The 20,513-nt window shown below is 31.5% G+C and overlaps 4 protein-coding genes across 4 annotated transcripts; 2 read left to right on the top strand and 2 right to left on the bottom strand.

The window, feature by feature from the left end:
* The first annotated feature begins 210 nt into the window (after window positions 1-210).
* LOC145763321 (PDZ and LIM domain protein 3-like) lies at window positions 211-3,526 on the top strand. Its single transcript, XM_082574750.1, has 10 exons — window positions 211-303; window positions 643-794; window positions 1,275-1,346; window positions 1,434-1,472; window positions 1,596-1,619; window positions 2,164-2,337; window positions 2,469-2,577; window positions 2,652-2,689; window positions 2,806-3,009; window positions 3,230-3,526. Exons 1-10 carry the CDS (start codon window positions 211-213, stop codon window positions 3,372-3,374), a joined length of 1,050 nt encoding a protein of 349 aa, XP_082430876.1. The 3' UTR covers window positions 3,375-3,526.
* A 2,182-nt stretch (window positions 3,527-5,708) lies between these two features.
* LOC145747666 (4-galactosyl-N-acetylglucosaminide 3-alpha-L-fucosyltransferase FUT6-like) lies at window positions 5,709-8,427 on the top strand. The gene is made up of 2 exons (XM_082564901.1): window positions 5,709-6,571; window positions 6,973-8,427. Exons 1-2 carry the CDS (start codon window positions 6,141-6,143, stop codon window positions 7,802-7,804), a joined length of 1,263 nt encoding a protein of 420 aa, XP_082421027.1. The 5' UTR covers window positions 5,709-6,140; the 3' UTR covers window positions 7,805-8,427.
* Window positions 8,428-8,994: 567 nt separating this feature from the next.
* Window positions 8,995-12,240, bottom strand: LOC145763431 (serine/threonine-protein kinase mos-like). Its single transcript, XM_082574878.1, has 10 exons — window positions 11,902-12,240; window positions 11,362-11,797; window positions 11,136-11,215; window positions 10,860-10,960; window positions 10,569-10,658; window positions 10,181-10,346; window positions 9,927-10,009; window positions 9,683-9,780; window positions 9,296-9,418; window positions 8,995-9,128 (listed from the first exon to the last, which is right to left on the bottom strand). Exons 1-10 carry the CDS (start codon window positions 12,238-12,240, stop codon window positions 8,995-8,997), a joined length of 1,650 nt encoding a protein of 549 aa, XP_082431004.1.
* A 4,426-nt stretch (window positions 12,241-16,666) lies between these two features.
* Window positions 16,667-19,868, bottom strand: LOC145763420 (orexin receptor type 2-like). Its single transcript, XM_082574867.1, has 9 exons — window positions 19,661-19,868; window positions 19,377-19,483; window positions 18,987-19,236; window positions 18,489-18,604; window positions 18,227-18,352; window positions 17,825-17,992; window positions 17,329-17,444; window positions 16,930-17,042; window positions 16,667-16,770 (listed from the first exon to the last, which is right to left on the bottom strand). Exons 1-9 carry the CDS (start codon window positions 19,866-19,868, stop codon window positions 16,667-16,669), a joined length of 1,308 nt encoding a protein of 435 aa, XP_082430993.1.
* Window positions 19,869-20,513: the final 645 nt, after the last annotated feature.

Genomic DNA, 20,513 nt, shown 5'->3' with positions numbered 1-20,513 from the left:
AGAATGTTTAAAATGACTTTTAAAGAAAATAAAAATAGTTCAGGCGTATCAAAAAAATATTATTGTAGGTGCAAGCCTATAGTTTATATTTTTTGAAGAATTAAATATTGACTTGATATTTTAATTAAAAAATATTTATTTTAAAACTTTATATAAAATTTGACTTTTTAGAATCTTCACAGGTAGGTAAAGAACTGAGATCTAAATAAAATGCCATACGAGGTATCAATGTCAGGGGGCGGGCCTTGGGGGTTCAGATTAGCCGGGGGGTTATTTGCTGGAAAACCCATTACCATATCAAGGGTAAGTAGCCCTTTTAAATATATTTAATCTAAAATAAAAAAAAACACCAAATAATAGATTAACTTTAAATATTTTAAACTTATAAATATTTTTCCGTATTACCTAAAGACAAACAAGTTTTGTATTATTTAATTGGTTAAGTTTGTGCCGTATTTTTAAGCTATCCATAAACACAAGAGCTAATAATGTGACATTGGTGTGGTTCGACCTTTCGGCTCTAGGTAGCTTACTGGTTCAAACCCAAAACCTTTCGGCTCTAGGTAGCTGTCATTACCAGTATCCACACTACAGGACTTGAACTTATAAACATAAAGTGACATAATTAATATTGTGGCGCAGGTGACCCCCGGTGGCAAAGCTGCCCAGGCAAACGTAATGCAAGGTGACACCCTGATGGCAGTGAATGGGTTAGGTGTCAGTGACTTTGAGCTTTCCGAAATTATGGAAACAATTAAAATGGGAGGTTTTAATCTTCACCTTACTTTGCGCAGGTATTTTTAGGAATTTGTGGCTGGTTTTATTTGGCTATTTTTTTATATAGAAAAGTTGCCAACCGTTCGTACTCTGTTTAACAATAAAAGGTTTTGGTGTAATTTTGGTGTTAGAAAACTAGATGTACATTTACGTAAGGGATAACTTTATACCATTTATTGTATAATGTTTTCATCACAATCCATTTAACATAGACCGAATAACATTAAAGCCTAAGGTCTGCAAAACATCTCGCTTTAACATAATACAAACTTATCTTAAATGGTTATTTATATCTATATGGCATCATCAAATCTTCTTAGATTAATTACATTATAAACTGACAATCAATATGTAATGTAAATATATTTGTTTTTTATTGTGTTTATAAAATAAAATTTAATTTGTCATGTCAATTAATCGCTTTTGTTTATGACTTTTGCTATGTTTGTCCTTGAAACCATCAGTTGTTTATTCAATTCGTATTTTAATTTTTGCAGTCAAGAAGAAATAGAAGAAAGTCTTAAAAACAAAAGACAATCCGAAGCCAACATTTCTTCTGTTACTGAATTGTGAGTAATATTTTATTTGCAGATTTGTGAAATGTGTTTTATTTATTTTTACTTAAAGTAGACTATTAATAAAATCATTGTTTAAAGGGAAAGGCCAAGAAGTAGACAAGTATTAACACCATGCAGGTTTGTTTTATAAAAAAAAAAATATTTTGTTAAAGTCTACACTAAAATGTTATTTTAAAACTAAAACAATAAAATATTAATAAGTATATAAAGCCATATTACAAGATATGTTTTATTTTTCAGTGAGAGACCTTCAAGCCAGCACAGGTAACTTCCTTTCTTTACTCGTTAGCAATTTAATCCAATATAATTATTTTTTGTGTTAGATTGAAAACATGTAACAAATCTAAATCGTCAACAAACGCGTTAAATGACCAAATTGTGGTCAGCGAAAAAAAGGAAAAACAAAAAAGACGATTTCGCTCCGAAAAGAAAACTGACAACATGCCAGTTTGTAACCACCACAACATGCCGAAAATAGTCATAAAAGTTGGGGGCAAACCGAACACAAACAAAAACAAAGTTTTTGAGCATCATTTAACAATGGTCGATCATGGGTTAGAACGCACAACTTAATCACAAAGTTATAAAACTAACACATGTATAACACTACACTGCATAAGTGCACTTGCATGTGTTACATAATTCGCAAATTTAATTGCCAAACACTGGTAACTTTTGTAAAAACAAGGTACACAAAATGTTTGCCCCAAACACCGATAGCTCGTTATGTAGCAAAAAAAATCACTACGCAACAAAATTTTTCATACCGTTAAATTGAAGTAAAATTTACATACTTTAATAATTTTAGCATGGTCGATACCCCAGTTCAACGTGCCATCTCGCCAGAGGTCCAAGTAGAAGCTGAGGATCGTAGTCTAAGCCCAGTTGCAATTGAGGTTCCAGTACCTAAACCTAAACCACGAAAGTCGGCCGAGGGACAACAAGCTGTCCAAGAGACCAGTGAACAAAACGGTGAAAAAAAGTAAGTCTTGTACTTACTTATTAAACAAAAGGTTACATACTTTATTAAATCATTTTTGATAAATTAAAAAGAGTGCACATTGGCGCATAATAATACAATTTAAATATGTAAATAACTTGTTACAAATTAAGAATGCCAGAAGATCCACCAAAGAAAAAGCTCCCCGACTTCATAAAACGACAAATTAAACCTCCTAAGCCACTTCCAACAGAATTCAAACCACAAGTATCATGGTTACATGTAAGTTATAGTTTCTTATAGTTTTGTAAAATTTTAACACAATGTTGCTGTTAAATATGGTATTTTCATTTCAGGATAAATTAAGGCTAGCAGGAAAGCCTGGTCATGGACTGTAAGTATATCAATGTTTTAAAACAAAAATTGATAGATTAAAATTAAAAGTAAATTAGGTTGTAATACCATAACTTAATATTTATTCACACTAACATAAGTGTTACATTCTTACAGTACTGACCCTGGCCATTCACTCAAAGCAGCAGCTGCAGCTTATCCTTGCCAGCGAATTGAAATCGAGGGTCCGTTATCAGCTACTATTGTCCATGCACAATACAACACACCCGTAGGAATGTACAGTGCCAACCAGATTGTAAACACATTGGTCAGTACCGCTGCGGCTCGAGGTGCAGATGTACCAGACCCAAACGTATTCGGGTATAGCTTTTGTTCTGTGTTATTATTTTAGTAATATTTTATTATGTTTTAACTTAGCTCTTAGGGGGTAAATTTTGTTAATAAATGTGAAGCACTTGTTGTCTGGGAAATTTCTGTCCTTTTAAAATCACTTTAAAAGATATACACTTTTAACAATTAACAAAATGTAAAACGCTTTAAAATTTTTGTAGATTAACATTAAACATGAATTTTATTTTAGTGATCAAAATGTACCAGTTGACACAAACACATCGGTGTACAAGCTAGTTCATAATGCCCAGCGCAGTTCACCAGCTCCAACTCAATCTAGATCAATTCAAATACTTGATGCTCTCTTGGATTATCACGACGGAGAATTACCATAAAAATTTGTATAACCATATTTAAAAACATTTTAAATTCACTTAATTGCCAATAAAATTTAACTAAACCATAATAATTTTTTACACTAAAACACTTCTTAAGAATTCTCATATTCAATGTTAACATTTTGCATATGACTTTGATACGTCTAAATAAAAATTGACATGCACATTTGTAAATTTAATGTAAATAAAATTAGCATTGTTAAAAATTGTTAGCTTATTGTTTGAAACTTTTTCAAATTAGAAACAGTTAGGTCAAGTAGGCAAAGGCGTTTCAAGCGAACGTAATTCTTTTAATACCACATCAAGATCTAGAGAGTCACTTTGTTCATTTAAGCTTTCGTCTGAACGTCTTAGATACTTTGCTAAACATAGTGGACTTAATGGTAACCTTTGCATAGGATTTTCTGGTCTTTCAATATTAATATTAATATCCGTGGCAGATTTTGATTTGTTGTCTTCAGTCCCAATATTTTTGCCGATATCCAACTTAAGCTATTTACAAAAAACAGTTTAAAAATGAGAAGGTTTAGTTTGTTTTTAAGTATGGTTTAGTACTGCAACTTTATAAGCAGACACTACTTACAGATTTTCTCCATTTTAGAAGTATCTGATAAGCAAATGTAAACTGCTCCAAAGCCTTTGAATGATATATAAGTTCTATGTCGAAGTAGTTTCTTAAAATTTGGTACAAGTCCTTGCATCTGTCTTGATTAATTTTAAGCAATCTAAAAGTGTATTTGTTACTAGAAAACTTTACAGTATTTATAACTAACTGACTTACTTATTTCTAACTTCATTGACTGCTTTTCTTTTTAATCTTTTCGACTCTTGTACTTTTGCTTGTTGTACTGATTCCTTCCACTCAAGTTCTTTAGCGTTCCGGGTTAATGATCTGGGGGAAAACGATCCAAGTCTTTTAGGAATGCTACCGGGAAGAGGATTTTGTGGATAAATAGATAGCAAGATTTTGTCGTGTTTTCTTTTTGCTCGATTTTCTGCCACAATACATCGGTTTGCGTCGTTCAACAAATTAAGCAACTCAGTTTTATCTGCAACCTTGCAAGATTTAAATTTTTTTTGAAACTTGTCGACAATGCTTTCTATTCTATTAATTTCAGTATTTCTGTATAAGGTAGCAGTACACAATGGACGAATCATTTCAAAAACTGTATCATTTAATGACGAAACGTCGGATAAATCTACTTGTGTTTCATCCAACTTGGCTGGTGGATTTTGTGCAAAGAAAGCAAGGTGTTTAAAAACTTCTGTTGTTTTTTCCATAGCTTGTTCCTCCTTTTCCACACTTAGTTTAAAGGCCTGTAGAACCTTATTTTCAAGTTTCACAGTTTCATCGTAACGATGAAGCACTTTTGAAACCGGTAGAGTCAAATGATCCCCTTTACCGTTTCCAACAACATTTTTCTCCTTGTTACTTTGCGGAAGATCTGATAAATTAAGAGGTAAAGAATTGCTCATTTCTGCTTTTGTATCCATGGTTAATTTATTATATCTACATCGACATGGGAGCAATTTTTCATTTTTGAGCTAGTAACAGTACCAAACAAAGGGTTGTTAGCTAATTGTTTTTAGTTTGTTGTGTATTATATATTGCGTCATAAACATCAATGACGCATAGTCAATGCAGAATTGGATTGCTTTAGCAATGTTTACCTGTTTATCTGCAGCACACATATTGGATTTAAGCTTAAGCCTTTAACTGGATTTTGCCACATCTATTTATATTTTATTCAAAATTGTTTTTGTACACAAATAAAGTCTAGTCTACATTTTAACATAAATAAAATCCAACCTCAATATGTTATTTTACATTTAAATAAAAATGATATATAAAGGTGACAAACTGTAGGTATTGTGAATATTTAAAATATATATATATGTTTATCAACGATCAATTTAATATTATGTGGCATATGCACATAAACCATTCTATATAACAGCCATAAAGAAAGATTGTCTGTCAGGAAATTATTATGCGGTTCATTGTTTTATTGTAAAAATATTCGTAATAAAATATTCGCGTATAGCGTTACAGTTATCCTCTTTTCAAACCAAGCAAGTAGCATGTAGAGTAGGTTCAAAATAAAATGTATTTAATTAAAACATGTCAAGCACGGTAAAAAGCGTTGGTGTATAAAAGCTTTATAAGTAACTTCCGCCTTTGATTAATAATAAAATGGAACGCGTGCTATAGTGGCCGTATTACAAAAGGAAAGTTGAATTAGTCAGGTTTAATAGAAAAACTATATAGCCCAAATAATGTTGGTAAATAAAGCGTAATGCTTACAATTTGGCAAAAAAATAAAAGTTTAACTTCGTTTACATTAGATTACAGTGTTCATTATAAACAAAGTAAAATAAAGTTGCGAATTTTAAAGTATAAACAAAAAATGACTTTTTTGCTTTGTAGCGCTTGACAGCAATACTAGGCTTGTTTAATGCCAATATAACGCTATGGTAAACCCGTGTATGTACCCTGTTGAATATTTCTTTGTGTACTTAGTAAACAAATGAATAAGACCGATATAAGTGTTGACAATAGAGTTTATATAGCATACAATATTCCTTGTCAGGCAATTTTAGTTGATCTGTTAAATTAAAGAGCTGTTTTAACTGTAGGTGTATATTAAGAGAGAAGATATTAGGTTACTACCTTAAACAAAATGTGTGTTTCAACTAAATGAGAAATCAGCCAAGTGATACATTAACTTTAAACCGCCTAACTGGTGTTGAATACCTTCCACAATGAGAAAACTATTTCGGTTGGCAATTAGGATTTCGGTCTGTTTATTAATTTCATTATTCATATATATGCTTAACCAGGCAGCGGCGAGAAATCAAGAAGCTGTAATTGTTGACCAAAAAGAAAGTAAAGTAATACAGAAACCAGAATTGCCATTACCTACTATAAGGCATATTGTATCACCCCCTATACAAAATGCCGTTGGAAAAGACCCCCACTTTGTTTTCAACGAGTCTGATATGCTAGATGAATACGGCAGAAAGTATCTTGTTGTTATATGGAATGGCAGAAGCGGGGTTCCCGGCTATAAGGCTAACCCAGGCGTGTGTTACGAAAACATCAGTTGTGAAATAACCTACGCTCAAGGTGACATTGCAAATGCACACGCTGTAGTGTTTCCCTTTGGAGACAGAGCTTCCCCACCTGGAATAAGGTAATTGTTGTAAAATTAAAACTTACTTAAAAAAGAGCGATGGCAATTAAAATACAAGGTCTGGTTTGAATCAAACACTCCCTCGTGCTTTCAAAACAACAATTAATTGATTGTAAGTCAAGCCTATCGAACCGTTTGGGAAAATATTATTAGCTATGTTGTAATATTTTAAAATAACTTTACCTAAAAAATGTGTTTTCCTATTTCCACTTTTATACCCGCATAACTATGGTAATGCAATAATATGCCCTAATATTTTCCTGTATTAGTTTACCAATTTAAACAACTAACCTGGCATCATCTACTGTAAAATTATTCGTTACTATTGTTAAATAATATAGTTCGCCGTTGCTATTTGTCATCAAGATCTTATGTAACCATATTTTTTGTGATTGTTCCAGAAAAGAAAGACAACATTACGTTTGGTGGTCGTTAGAAAGTCCTCTTCACAGCTCAACTGGCGTTTTTGATCACTACAACATGACTATGCATTACCGCTTGGACGCTGACGTCTATTCACCTTATGGAAGTATAAATCTTATACTAAAAGAAATTAAAAACGCGGGTGATTACGATGTTGAAGCTTTGTTGCAAAAAAAGCGAAATTCTAATAAAATAGCTGTCTGGGCAGTGTCAAACTGCTACGGAAAGCGAATGGCTTACGCAAAAAGCCTAATTAGTGCTGGATTAGAAGTCGATACTTTTGGAGGCTGCTTTGGTGGAAAACAGATTGGCAAGGGCCGATATTCCGACGATTTCCACGAAGCTGTTTCTCATTACAAATTTTATTTTTCCTTCGAAAACTCAATCAACTGTAAGGACTATATTTCGGAAAAGTTCTGGTTTAACGGTCTTCGCTCCGGAGCTGTTCCAATTGTTTGGGGACCCAGAAAGTCAGACATTCTAAAAGTTGCCCCTACCAAGTCATTTATTCACGCCTCAGACTTTGAAACTCCGGCCCATTTAGTCGAATATCTAAAATATTTATCCGAGAACGAAACGGCGTACGCCGAGTATTTAGAATGGAGGACTTGGGTTGAACACCCAGTGCGAATTGAGTCTCGGTTGAGAATGAAAAACCGGGAAAACGACTTGCGCAGTTTTTGTAAACTTTGTGCTATCCTTCAAAACGATGGCAAACTCCGAAAACAAGGCAAAACCCCAGCGCCTAGAATAATCAAAAATATACACGACTCCTGGGTGGGCACTGAAAAGGGGGAATGCCATAGTTAGTACATTGCAATTCTAAAAATATCTTTATTTTAATTATAATGAACCGTAGAAACATATATTGCCGTGAATCTACGGCAAAATTAGAGCAAAACAAAAAGCGCGTTGCTGTGAACAGGAAAATAGTTTATTGATTTTCAGGAAACATGTGAGAATATAAAATGCTATGAAGTGTATGTGAAAAGTCACGCACCTATGTATATTTAACTTTTTTTTAAACTTTATGCAATGTTGTAGAAAATATATAGAGATATTATTTATTGTCAAGGTAAGTGTTTGTCCCGAAACACCCTATTGGTTACGCTTCAATAAAAACAAGTTTTATTTTAAAACCGTTCCGTATCAAAAAACCTAAATGTTTAAAAATATCCAAAATATGACATAATGTACTTCACATTTACATATCAATTTAAAACCTTGTAATTTTAACGTAACTGTCTTTTGGTTACTTTACTACATTATAGTGAATTAATCAACATATTTTTTTGCGTTTAAAAAACGGAAGTTATATTTCAACCACGTGTGGTAATAATATTGATGGTTTATGTAGAGTGGTGATTACTATTAATTATAATATAGTAACGTTTATCTATTTTTAAATTATTTATTATCTTATATCGTATGGAATAATGACAAAAAAGTGAATTAAATAAAAGTATTTGCTTGATAAATTATTTTGGGCATGGTAATATGTTAGATTAAACGTAGCGTATTAGCATAATTTAACTTTTTCTTTAAATAAGTCATACGCAGAAATAAACACACTCACCTATGTTCAAATTTCAATGTTTTTGCTGTTTCGTTTTTGTACGGTATAATTACACCAAATCTAATCTAATAAGCAAACACGAATTTTTAACTTTCAACATATGTTTTCAATCCTTAGACACATGTTTATTTTTTTTGAACTTGGTAGATAGGTAATCATTATCTAACCATACATTTAGGAAAATTTTCTAATGGTTTGTAAAAAAAAACATGACTGATATAATAAGTTTATAAATAAATTCTTATGCAAGTTACAAAAGGGACAATTTACACAAACTTCCATATATCTTTCCACCGAATTATTACATATTGAGATAGTAACGTTATATATCTTGAGCACATATTCGTAATGTAGTAACTATACCAGACTAACAACGGTTTAATATACTGCTAAATAACAGATACACAATACATAATAAGAGTGGTTAATAGACATTGGGTTTTTGCATTAGCATGGTGTAAGCTTTTTCTGCTGTAGGTCGCATCGCGGGGTCTGCAGCCCAACAAGATTGCACAAGTCCTAAATATTTTCGCTCTGAAAATTCCCCCGAGCTAGAGTCTAACAATAAATAAAACCAATAATTTTATAGTAAAATTTATAAAGCGTGCTAATACTTAGCCTATGATGTCATGCTTTAAAGGTCAAAGACGTGCGTTGAATTTTGCTTATTCATTGTTTAAAGTTGTTTACATAATAACAAAACACTGGAAAACAAATTACCAAACCTGATGATCGGGGCGAGTTAAAAGTTGGAACTTGTGGTCTTGCTCCAAATGACACTACAGCAAACACTGTGGCGTGGTTGTGCTGACCAGAGTAAGGCAAGACCCTGCTCCATATTTGCCAGGCTTTTACAGGGAATAAAATTATATTAGTGTGATATTTAATATAACAACAAACTTTACTCTAAAAATGTGTGCAATCTGGCCAAGTACATAGTTTGTTAAAAGCAAGGCATACATTTTTTATACAACACATGACTAACAACTAAGAGTAGAAAAACGATAAATATAGCCCGGTATTGTTCAACAGTGGGCTACATCCAATTTTAAAAGGTAGCTTAAAAACGACTTGAACCCTAGACGAATTTTAAATAGCAAGAACTTTAAAACCTGTGATGCTGAACGAAAACATATCAGACTTTGCAGTTGGCAGCAAACCGCGCAGCAGTTCTGGTGCCCGGTAAATAAAAGTTCCCATCAATTGCGACCTTAACGTAACAACCAGGAAACATGATACATTAAAAACAAATTTAAAGACTTCTGTTACGGTGTTAAGTTTTTAATAGTTTGTCATTATAAAATTGAATTACGAAGCCAATAAAAACAATTACGAATTAATTTGTTTTGTACTTACGAAGATTTTGATGAAGATGCTGATGATCTTATTGAACTTGATATCGAGTCACCCGTTAGATTACTGTTAATATCGCAAACAAGCTAAGAAAAAACAAATTTAGGTCTACTTAATAGACATTAATACGCCTTTTCTTTAAATAAAGCGTAACACAATATCTAATACCTATAAAGCCTTAAGTTAGATTTTAAAGTTTTTTACCTTCTTACAATAAAAATAAAGTTGAACATAAACAATTAAAATAATTTGATTGCCTGGTTTTCTGGTGATAAAAGCGTTGTGAGATACTGGCACGATCCAAAGTCGCAGATTTTACACACGTCGTGTGACGTCACTATTACGTTGCTCGGCTTTAAATCGAGGTGGGCAAGATCTTTTTGGTGCAAATATATAAGAGCGTTTAATATATCAGCAGCAAACCTAAAAAAATAATTAAAAAACACCTAGTTAAAAAAATTTTAGTTTTAGTAAGTATACCGTACTGTTAGTGGGAATCGAACGAACAACCTCAAGTAAGATTCCTAGAGTTATTAGACCAAATCGTTGGTAATTTTAAAATGCTTGTAACTTTACTCATACTAGTCACTTTAATTAGTTTTAATATAAAATATCGTTTAAAATTACAATGTTTTTCTACGGTACCTGAACGATCTTTGGATGGGAATCAACTCGTTTGGATCGTTTATAAGTTGTGAAAGGTTGCGATTACCAGCATGTTCCATCACAACATAACTGTAAAATAGAAAACACAGCAAGTAAAGTAAATCTTTTTAAAGTATACACGTGAAATTTATAGACAACATTTTTGGCTCTTAAAAATTTATAGATCTTTTGCCAAGTTGTTCGCTTTGTCCGTGGTATAGAAATAACTCTAGTACGACCCCTAGGCAATTTATTCAAGTTCAAACTTAAACAGATAAGTGCATATCTTACCAAGAATTTCTTTCAGTTTTAACAGGCGGCGAAGAAGGTTGAACGACTACAAGTGTACGTACAACGTTCATGTGATGTAATCTTAGTCCAATTAGCTCACCCTGCGATACATTTGTATTGTTAATAAATAATTAGATGTCTTAACTATAGATCATTGTTTTGCTACTAAAGAAATTTTAGTATTAAACTATAGGCTCAAACAAGATCTAAAATAATATTTTTTTAATTAAAATAGTGTTTACATGTTTGATTTTTAAATATGAACATTGAACTTGCCTGTAATGTTTCTATTAAAGCTTGTCTTGATTTAAAAGTTTCCAACTTTTTAATTGCCACTCTTTGTCCCCGGTATGTACCTTTATGGTTTCAATTAAAAAATATAATTTATGCTTTGAAAAGGCACTTATCAAGTCACAAATATTAAGTCACATTTTCTGCCTAAAATGTTTGCGTCAATATGTTTAATGTTAATACAATTTTAATTTAACAACTTTAAACATACCTTCAAAAACACGTCCAAATCCGCCTCGTCCAAGTTGGTCTTGCGTTATAATTTCATTTTCATCATCTTCCCAAAAATATAACTTTCCTGGAGGGCAGTTTTCAACCGAATCATGTAACCGACGTCTCTTCTCAGTCACATCACATTGTGGTGTTAGTGGCTCATATTTATTCCATAAGAAATAGCTGGGCGAAGATAACGATTTTCGAGAGTTTCGACGTGAAGTAAATCGGTCGTTCGTAATGGGTAAAACTGGACTTTCTGAGGTCCATGATACAGTAGAGGGACTAAGAGCTATGCCACTTAGTCTTAATAAGCGCTTCCGATCTGTCAGGTCAGCTGATGGAGAGTGGTAAGGCGTAAACGAGGCGCTAAACACGTTGCAAGTCCTTGTTGAAAATTGGGCGTAGTTTAAATTGCCGTTACCACTTCCAGACTAAACAAAATATGTTTAAGTTTGAGCCTTTTCTCAAGTATAACCTAACATTTTTGGTTAAAAATATATAATATAAGTATATTTATTAAAACTTAGTACCCTACCTTAATTTTTGATGCCACTGTAATGTCACTAACTCCAAATCGCCTCGGTCGAACACCTTCCGTGCTCTCGTTTATCAAGGGTGGCCTACCTAAAATAGAAGTAGAGAACATGGACTTTGTTCGGGCAGATTTTAGAGCATGATTTATTTGAATAGGGGTCGAAAAAGCAGCTGGGATCTTTCCTTTGTCAAGTCCTGGCGTTTCAAAGCCTCGAAAATTGTATTCCAGCGAGGCTCCTGAGCCAAAAATAGAAAATTTTGGAGAATTTGTAGTAGAGGGTGGTAATTGGGGCGAAAACATTCCAGATAAATTTCGAAATACTTCTACTGGAGAAGCCATTATGACAGGTATACTACGCTTGCATTATATCAATAGGCTAATCTTTAACATGCTATGATGGGTGACAATCTAAATACCTAATGTTACACGCTCTTTAACGCGCCTTCTTAAACGGGTATTTTTATCCATTCTGCTAAAAAAAATTAACTTTAATTTTTAAAGCTGAATTAAACTCAACTTGTTTATCTAAAGTTAGTCTTTAGAGCTAGCCATCTTTTAAATCAACGTGCTTAGAGCATCGTGTGCTTGTTTAATGTCATTTTAAAGAAATGTACTTATAGGCTACAGACATAAACAATTTGATACTTATAATCAGAAAGCTATTTTATACCTAAAGAACGCTAACTCTCTTCGTTACTAAATTAACTAAAAAAATTGTGAAATCAGAAATAGTTTCTCGCGCACACGCTGCGCGAGGCAAAGTAAAGGAGATGTTTAACGCCAGCAGCTTAATGTTAAAGTCGGCCGGACACGCATTTTGCAAGAAAGTATGTAAATTATGCTTTAGTTTTAATGGCTTGAGTGCTAACTTTTGTAATTTATGTAAATAAATAAATTAGAAAATTTGTAGTTCGCAGTTTTTTTTTAATTTTGTTATGTGGCGCAAACACGTTTCCCGCCAATATTAATATTTTGCGATTACATTTTGTGAAAATATATAACTCGTAGATTTGCTATATTTATCAATAATATCATGTTAAAATATTGTCACTTTTGAAAAAATAGGGGTGACTCAACACATGAATCTGTCTTAATATTCTTTAGTGAAAGTTACCACAGCCTAGCTAAGCTGTGTTATTTGCCAGTGACGACCTACAGACTACAGTGCCTACACCCAATGAGTAAAGAGTTATTTAAGAGTCTGTGAATACAATTATGTTAAAATGGCTGTTATTTTTGTTAATGTATTTATAATACATTTTTGTTAACTTTTTTAAAAAGGAAATACTGTGAAAATGGTGCTAGGTAAATTTGAATCTAGGTTTACTGAAAATGAAATAAAGGTTTCTGTTAATCAGTTACTGCAAGAGCTTGTGAACCAAGCTTTACTAAATCCAAGTGAAGAAAACAAAAATAATGATGATTCTGTTCATAACTTGCATAAAGCTGTAGCAAGTAGCCAAAATGTGCTCTTTCCATCAGGTGAGGAATATGCCAATGTTATTAAAATCCCCAAAGAAAATGTGGCTATCTTTAAAATGAATGAAACTATGCTCTCTGAAAATGTAAAGAAAATTTCAAATGAACAAAGTGATCATATTTCTTTAAAGAAAATAGTTAGTTCCATTGTTTGGGGTATTGTTGATACTGTTGTTATAAACTCTATAGCATTCACACCAACAACACAACTTGCAGTAGAAGATGATATCGAAGTACCAAAAGTTAGTTATTCTCCAAAATGTACAGATTACTTAGATTCAGATGTTCAGATTTATATAAATGATGTCTCAAAAATAAAGTCAGATTTTCCAATAACAGATGGAGAAAAAATGGAGTTAATAAATATTTCAAATGCCACCCTAAATAAAGATTATAATAAAAGTCAAGAATGCAACCCTAAAGTCCTTAATGAATCTCAAGAGTTTGACCACAGTAATAATAGCAGTAGTATGGAAATGGTTTTTGAACCTACTGTACCAGATATTAATGACCAAGTTAGAATTAATGAGCCAAAGGATTTAGAAAATAAAACAGAAGCTCAAAGTGTTCCAGAAGGTTTAGGTAATGAAACTAAACATTTTAACACAAGTAACATGTGGTTGAATTTTGTGTCCAACATACCAAAAATAGGCAACAGAAACAGTTCTGTTAAAACATCAACTTTAAAATTAAATGCTGTAAATGGTTGTGATGAATCCGAAAATGCTGGAAATAGATTGGATCATAAAATTGAGATGGACTGTAGCATTATGGAACCCTCTAACAACTCAATTGGATTAAATAAATTTATAGATAAATGTGTCTCTAATTCCTCTACAACTCACAACATAGAAAAATTATGTAATGAAAATGAAATGTCCTTACCTGAAAATGTTATTTTAAGTCAAGTTAAAGAAAATAAAATGTTATCTCTAAATGAGCCTATGGTAAATGTTACTAGTACCACATTTTTGCAAGAAAAGAAGGATATAAATAAGCCTAACAAGGATTCTACTCTTCAACAGCTTTGCAATGAGCCTGAATCAATACCAACTGTTGACAACATTTTAGCTCAACCAAATCAACTTACTGTCAATGAAAAAAATGATACCCATAGCAATAATACTGTATGCTCACTAGTGGAGGAAAATGAAAGTAGCATGAGCCTATCTAATATTGAAGAAAATATTAATAATTCACCAGTGCTGGATGTAATTAATCGAGTTAAAGAACATCCAATTTTAAGTGATCCTGACATTCTATCTAACCCTTATGATAAAAATAAATCTGTTACAACAAAAAATAAAAAATCTGTAGTGGTAAACACAACCTCTGGTCAACTTATATCCAGGTAAATTATAAATAATATTTTTTTTAAATATAATATAAGTGCAGTTAGTAATTTTATTGTTGACAATTTTGCAAACAGCTTAAGTCTGAGTCAATGTAGTGGAAACAAGAAGGTGACATGGTTTCCGTGGAATTGGAAGAATGTAGAAAAAGTAAATGGTATATATATATACCAATTATTTTTTGTAAAACGATTTCTATTAAACTATATGCTATCAGCTTAAAACACCTCTAATTATTTTAAGAAAATGTTTTTTTACAAATTCACAATTAAAAGATTTACAACACTTAAATTATAATTATTCACTTATTTAAAAAGAAAAAATTGCAAACTAACATGACTTACTTATTTTATGTGTTCGAACCTCAAATTGAACAAGAAAAAATAGAACCCACTAATATTGTTCACTTAACACAAGAATCACTATCCAGTTCAAATGAAGAAAATTTACATCTCAGTGAAAATGACAAGGTCATAAACCCAACAAGCAGTGGAATAAGTTGCGAATTTGTCATAGAAACCACAGAGGAAACAAATGCGGAATTATGTGTGGAAAATGGACCTGACAAAACACTATCTTCAGGTATTACTCCTGTAAGAGATGTATTTCTTTCCAACAACATTCCAGATGTTGATGAATTCCATGATGCCCAAGTTCGAGAAAAGCCATTGTTGAAAATTTATCCTAAAACCCATCTTGAACAAAAGAAGTCATTTATTGAGGCTTTTGAATCTATTCTAGATGAACCGGCTATGCACAACAATGATGATATTAAAATTTTAGACCAGGAGGTACCTACAACTGAGTCCTGCGAGACAGAAATAGAACAAATGGATGATAATAGTGTTCCTTACATCAAGTACAACCCTCGTACTGCCCCAATTGAGAACAAAAATGATACAGATAACAATGACTTCGTATCCAATCAGAGGTATTTTTATGATTATTAGCTATATTAGTAAGCCTAAAAAATCCTGAAGTTAGATATTTTTTAAATAATTAAAAATTATTTTTTTGTAAAGCTTTTTCCAACATTTTAAAAACAGTTTATGTTTGCTAGATTACAAATGTGCATTAATGAAAACGAATATGACATTGATGAAGAGCAATCAATTTACCGTAAGTAAATTGCCACCCACGGGCATAAGTGATCTTTTTGGCTAAAATTATTTGTATTTTAATGGTTTTATTTTGGTAGCATATTTATATATTTTTAAGTATATATATTAAATTTTTTTCTGTGCAAATTATAAATTGCCTAATGAAATTACCTAACAATTATTTACCCTGCTAGTTAATTTTTTGTTTCTATCATACCTGTAGTAAAGTGGTTAAAACACTTGACTTTATGACATAAGGCATTGTGTTTAATTTCCACTACATCAACATTATGGCGCCTTTAGTAAGGCGCTTAAACAATACTAACTTTTAAAAAGCCGTTCTGCATTAAAAAAGAATTGAAATTGTATTTAAATAAAAACATTTTTATTTTTAGGTTTGGATAAATTATATCGCATTAAACCACTCAAAACATGTAATCGAGCAAGAAGAGTTGGCCTATCAAGGCGTATCAATCCTTACTAGAGTTACTTTTCAATCTTGGTTTAACTTTTTTTAGTTTTTTAAAGATTATATTTATAAGAGTTTTTGTCGTTGTTATTTAGTTTATTTTTTTTTTAATAAAAGTTATATTTTTGTTTTTTTCTAAATTGTTTTTGAGACATTCCAAATTGTTCTTAAGACAGATTTTTCAAATTGTTCTTGAGACAATAAAAGTTTGATCCTTACGCTATCTTTCTATTACGCGTTCCATTTCCAATTTCAAATGCGCTTGGTCAAAAAGCTTTATGTGAACTCTAATCTAGTACCACATAAAAATACGATAAAATGCTTCTCTTAGCATAAAAAACAGGTTTTTTGAACCAAGTATATATCTATGGCTTCACGCTAAAATTTGTTTTGATCGAACTTGATTTTTCTTCGTTTCTGTAAGATCGGAGACAGTCGAAGGTAGATTTAAACTCGTTACGAAAATGAGCTACAAAAAGTAATTTAAACAATCAGACAATTTGGTTAAACAATTTTGTAGGTTACAATAAACGTACAAGTTAAGTTAGAAAGTTAGCTTAACTGGTTTTTATAAAACTTTGGTTAGTATCATTTTAAATCAAAAGTGAGAAATATATACTGTGCTTACTGCTAAAAAAGTTATAAACGATTGGGTTAAGAGCGCTATTGAGATACACAAACATATGAGCAATTAAAAATCCCATATTGAAGCCTTCCAGAGCATTTTCGTTGTTAAAAAACCTAAAAAAAATACCTATAATTAATCAGTCTGCATTTTTCTGCTGAAATGACTCCTACTGTCAAATGTGTTGTTTACGTTTTTTGACGGGTCGTGAAACAATTTTAGCGAAAGCGAAATTTTATTTAAATGATGTAACAAAACTTTTTGGGAGTAGAATAATAGTTGTTCACACAAAAATATGGCAAAAACAAGTTTAATATATTTTTTGCATTGTGTTATCAAAAAACTGAAATCTTTTAGACTATTTGAAAAATTTAAAATCTTAGTTAAAGATTTTTTACTTACCCAACTACATGTGTAAGTAAGTCAATAATAACGATCGGTGCGTAACATATCCCAAAAATAATGATTAACGTGATCTGCATCAATCCACCTTTTCTACGTGAACGTAGCAAAGTCACCTTTAACATAAAATTGCTTTAAAAAAAAACTCATTTTGTAAATATGAGCTAAAATTTGCCAACATAATTATTAAAAATCGACAGTGTGGTGTAGTGGTAAGAACACTTGCTACACCACCATGAGGTCGTGGGTTCAATCCCCACTGCTTCCATGTTGTAGCGTAATTTAGTAAGGCGCTATAAACGGCCTGCTGAGTCAATACTTAATCAGCAGCATAAATACCGTGCAATTATACAGTTTATAACATCCCAAACTGCTAAAGGCAACTCGAGAGTTGGTCGGAGTAACTGGTGTTACTTTATGTTTAGGTCAAGCATTTGACCTTCCCACATCAAGGATGAAGATAAATACAAAATATACAAATATATATATTACTCACTTCAAGATTACATTTCTTGCAAGCTTTGTATCGAGAAAATCTTGTCTTTTTTACGCTGGTTCTATATTTTTCAGCAAAATTTGTTAAATTATTTTTGCCTTCAATATATGTTGTTGCCGTACGTTTTGATGGTGAATTTTTTTCAGATATATGGTTCGTTATAAAAGTCTAAACCATTTAAAAAAAAGGTTAATTTGTAAATTTTTTTTCAAATTCGTTGTTTTTTATTAAATACAAAATAATAATTTTATAACATACTGTAATACGTTTTTATATACAATGTAAAAAGAAATAAGCAAATATATTTACAATTGGTCACTTTTATTGAATAAATTAAAAAAATTATTTTAGCATTTATTTTATTTGTGTACTTTTAAGTCAATTCTACTCTATAACACATACCTCTGTGGTATTTATATCCGATAAAACCAAATACTTTTTTGCGTCATTTGGGCATTTACAATACGAAAAACTTTTTTTTTTCTTTCGCAATCCTTTCACCACAACTGTGTTTGAATAACCAGGTATCTGTTTAATAAATATAAGTTTTTTTTTAATTAATTATTGCTTAATTTTGAATATTCTTGTTGGCCTGTAGCAAGCACATTTATAAACAACTTCTTTAATGTAGTTTAAGTTTAAAATTATTTTTGGTCAGTCTCACCTGAGATTCGGAAAGAACCCGAAATACTTGATAATAAGCAGCAGATAGAATTCCTAATGGAAGAAAATAACAAATTGTGGCATAGTAGACGTGAAAAACAGCTTGCGTTTTAAATGCTGCGAAAATATTCACCCATTATTATATTTAATTAAATAAAACGAATTTGTGTTCCTAACTACCAGTTAGTAAGCGTTAAATATTATATCATTTCTTAGGTTGTTTAAATACAAAAAAGATTGCGAACCGGTCATGGCGTCGGACTACGAGCCGAAAGGTTTCGGGTTCGAGCCGCACCAACGTCACCCGATTCGCCCTTGAGCCCGGCGTTAACGGAGCTCAAAACACGTCATAACAGCACACTCTTCCCCAATAAAAAATATGAAACCTATTTCCTTAAGGTAATATGGAGAAAAAAAAAATATATATATATATATAAATATATAAGATACATCGAAAACAAAGTTTTTTTCTATAAAAATGTTTAAAATAAGAACTTACAGCCCCAATTCTCTCTGCACATTTGAATGTTCGACATGCCGCTATTTTTCCCAAATAAAGCAAATGGTTCCGTAGAATATATTACGGGACAAAGCGTCATTAGGCTAAAGCTCCAAATAATTATCATGACAACTTTGGCTGCAAATGGGGATTTATGTAAACCAGTAAATCTCAAAGGACGACAGACTACGAACCATCGATTAATTGCAATTGCGCCAAGCGACAAGGATGATACTGATGTTACAGTCATCTAAATAAATAAATAAAATATATCAATTAAACAAAAAAGGCTTCTAGAATATATCAGTTTAATATTATAATTACTAATTATTGCCTGCCTTATTACTTTTTCCACGTATTGATATCTTATTTTATGTTTTCTATTTTTACCTGAAGATATCCTGTAATTCGGCACATTGCAGACCCATACGTCCAATATTTTTTTACATGAAACATAAGTGTGGGCGGGAGACAAATTATTGTTACCAGAATATCAGCTACGACAAGATGTAGCATAAAGTAGTTAAAAGGCTTGTTATAATATTTTCTTCGTAATATGAAAATTACAACTGTAATATTACAAATCTTGTTAAGCGAATATAAAATGCAGTTTGTTAAAAAAATTTTTTTTAGTAAAAACAAATTTTAATTTAAGAGTATCTTCTTTTACTTACTTGTTAGGTTTCCTGCAACAGAAGCTAGAAATATAAGAACATATAGGCTTACAACAAACCATTCTGCTGGTGTAGGAGGTACAAAATATTCTTGAAAAATTAACTCCTCATTAACAGCATAAAGCTCACTGTAATCCTCATCATAAGCACTTGTGGTAGAATTAACAGCATTGTATACCGAGTCTTCGTTTAAAAACCGCCCTTCCATATTTTTAAATTAAAAATTTAGAATTTTTTGTTCATTATTGCAAGCAACTCGTGGTTTTAATTAAGGGAGTTTTAAAAAAATTTTAAAGTTTCTTCCTATGACAATTTTTCTTAGACTAAATGCTAAATCAAAACAACTGCTCATTACTGCAAGTTTTTACCCAAAACAATTTTAAGGTTACACCATGGTACTACTATAAAAAAAATTGACTTTAAGAAAAAGGTAGCGCCGACCTATATTTTTAACAAACAATTTTTTCGTTACGTAATAGAATATTTCCATATTTAGATTTTTCATTTATATTCATAAATTTGTACATTTCTGCCTTCATAATTTTGTTTTATAAATATATATATATATTTATATATATTTTTTTAAAACTTGGCCGCTTTATTTGGATTGTTTAGAAATTAATTAAATTTTAACGGCTTGTCTTGTTAATTTCGATAACAAACTGCGCATATCTTGGTTAACCACATTTTATGACTGCGAACTAAATACGAATTGCCATAAACAAAGGAATTTAGCAAGAGGTTATTTTAAAATGCAGTTAAAGTTAAATTTAAGAATACCTGTGTTGTCTGTCAATAACATTTCAATGAGCAATCTTTTTACATTAGTATTCAGTTTATACAAATAAACAAA

This window comes from Corella eumyota, chromosome 1 (genome assembly GCF_963082875.1).
Source record: "Corella eumyota chromosome 1, kaCorEumy4.1, whole genome shotgun sequence".
Taxonomy (NCBI): Eukaryota; Metazoa; Chordata; class Ascidiacea; order Phlebobranchia; family Corellidae; genus Corella; species Corella eumyota.
Note: the sequence above shows the minus strand (reverse complement) of the source record. Positions and strands in the feature narration are given on the sequence as shown.

Coding starts and splice junctions, on each gene's coding strand:
- LOC145763431 (XM_082574878.1), bottom strand. CDS start 12,240: ATGGCTTCTCCAGTAGAAGTATTTCGAAATTTATCTGGAATGTTTTCG. Junction 9,781..9,926: donor GCATCTTCATCAAAATCTTC/GTAAGTACAAAA, acceptor TGTTACGTTAAG/GTCGCAATTGATGGGAACTT. Junction 9,129..9,295: donor TAACTCGCCCCGATCATCAG/GTTTGGTAATTT, acceptor ATTTATTGTTAG/ACTCTAGCTCGGGGGAATTT.
- LOC145747666 (XM_082564901.1), top strand. CDS start 6,141: ATGAGAAAACTATTTCGGTTGGCAATTAGGATTTCGGTCTGTTTATTA. Junction 6,572..6,972: donor GCTTCCCCACCTGGAATAAG/GTAATTGTTGTA, acceptor TGATTGTTCCAG/AAAAGAAAGACAACATTACG.
- LOC145763321 (XM_082574750.1), top strand. CDS start 211: ATGCCATACGAGGTATCAATGTCAGGGGGCGGGCCTTGGGGGTTCAGA. Junction 304..642: donor AACCCATTACCATATCAAGG/GTAAGTAGCCCT, acceptor ATTGTGGCGCAG/GTGACCCCCGGTGGCAAAGC. Junction 3,010..3,229: donor CCAGACCCAAACGTATTCGG/GTATAGCTTTTG, acceptor ATTTTATTTTAG/TGATCAAAATGTACCAGTTG.
- LOC145763420 (XM_082574867.1), bottom strand. CDS start 19,868: ATGGAAGGGCGGTTTTTAAACGAAGACTCGGTATACAATGCTGTTAAT. Junction 19,484..19,660: donor TGTTGCAGGAAACCTAACAA/GTAAGTAAAAGA, acceptor ATCTTGTCGTAG/CTGATATTCTGGTAACAATA. Junction 19,237..19,376: donor GAATTACAGGATATCTTCAG/GTAAAAATAGAA, acceptor TTATTTATTTAG/ATGACTGTAACATCAGTATC.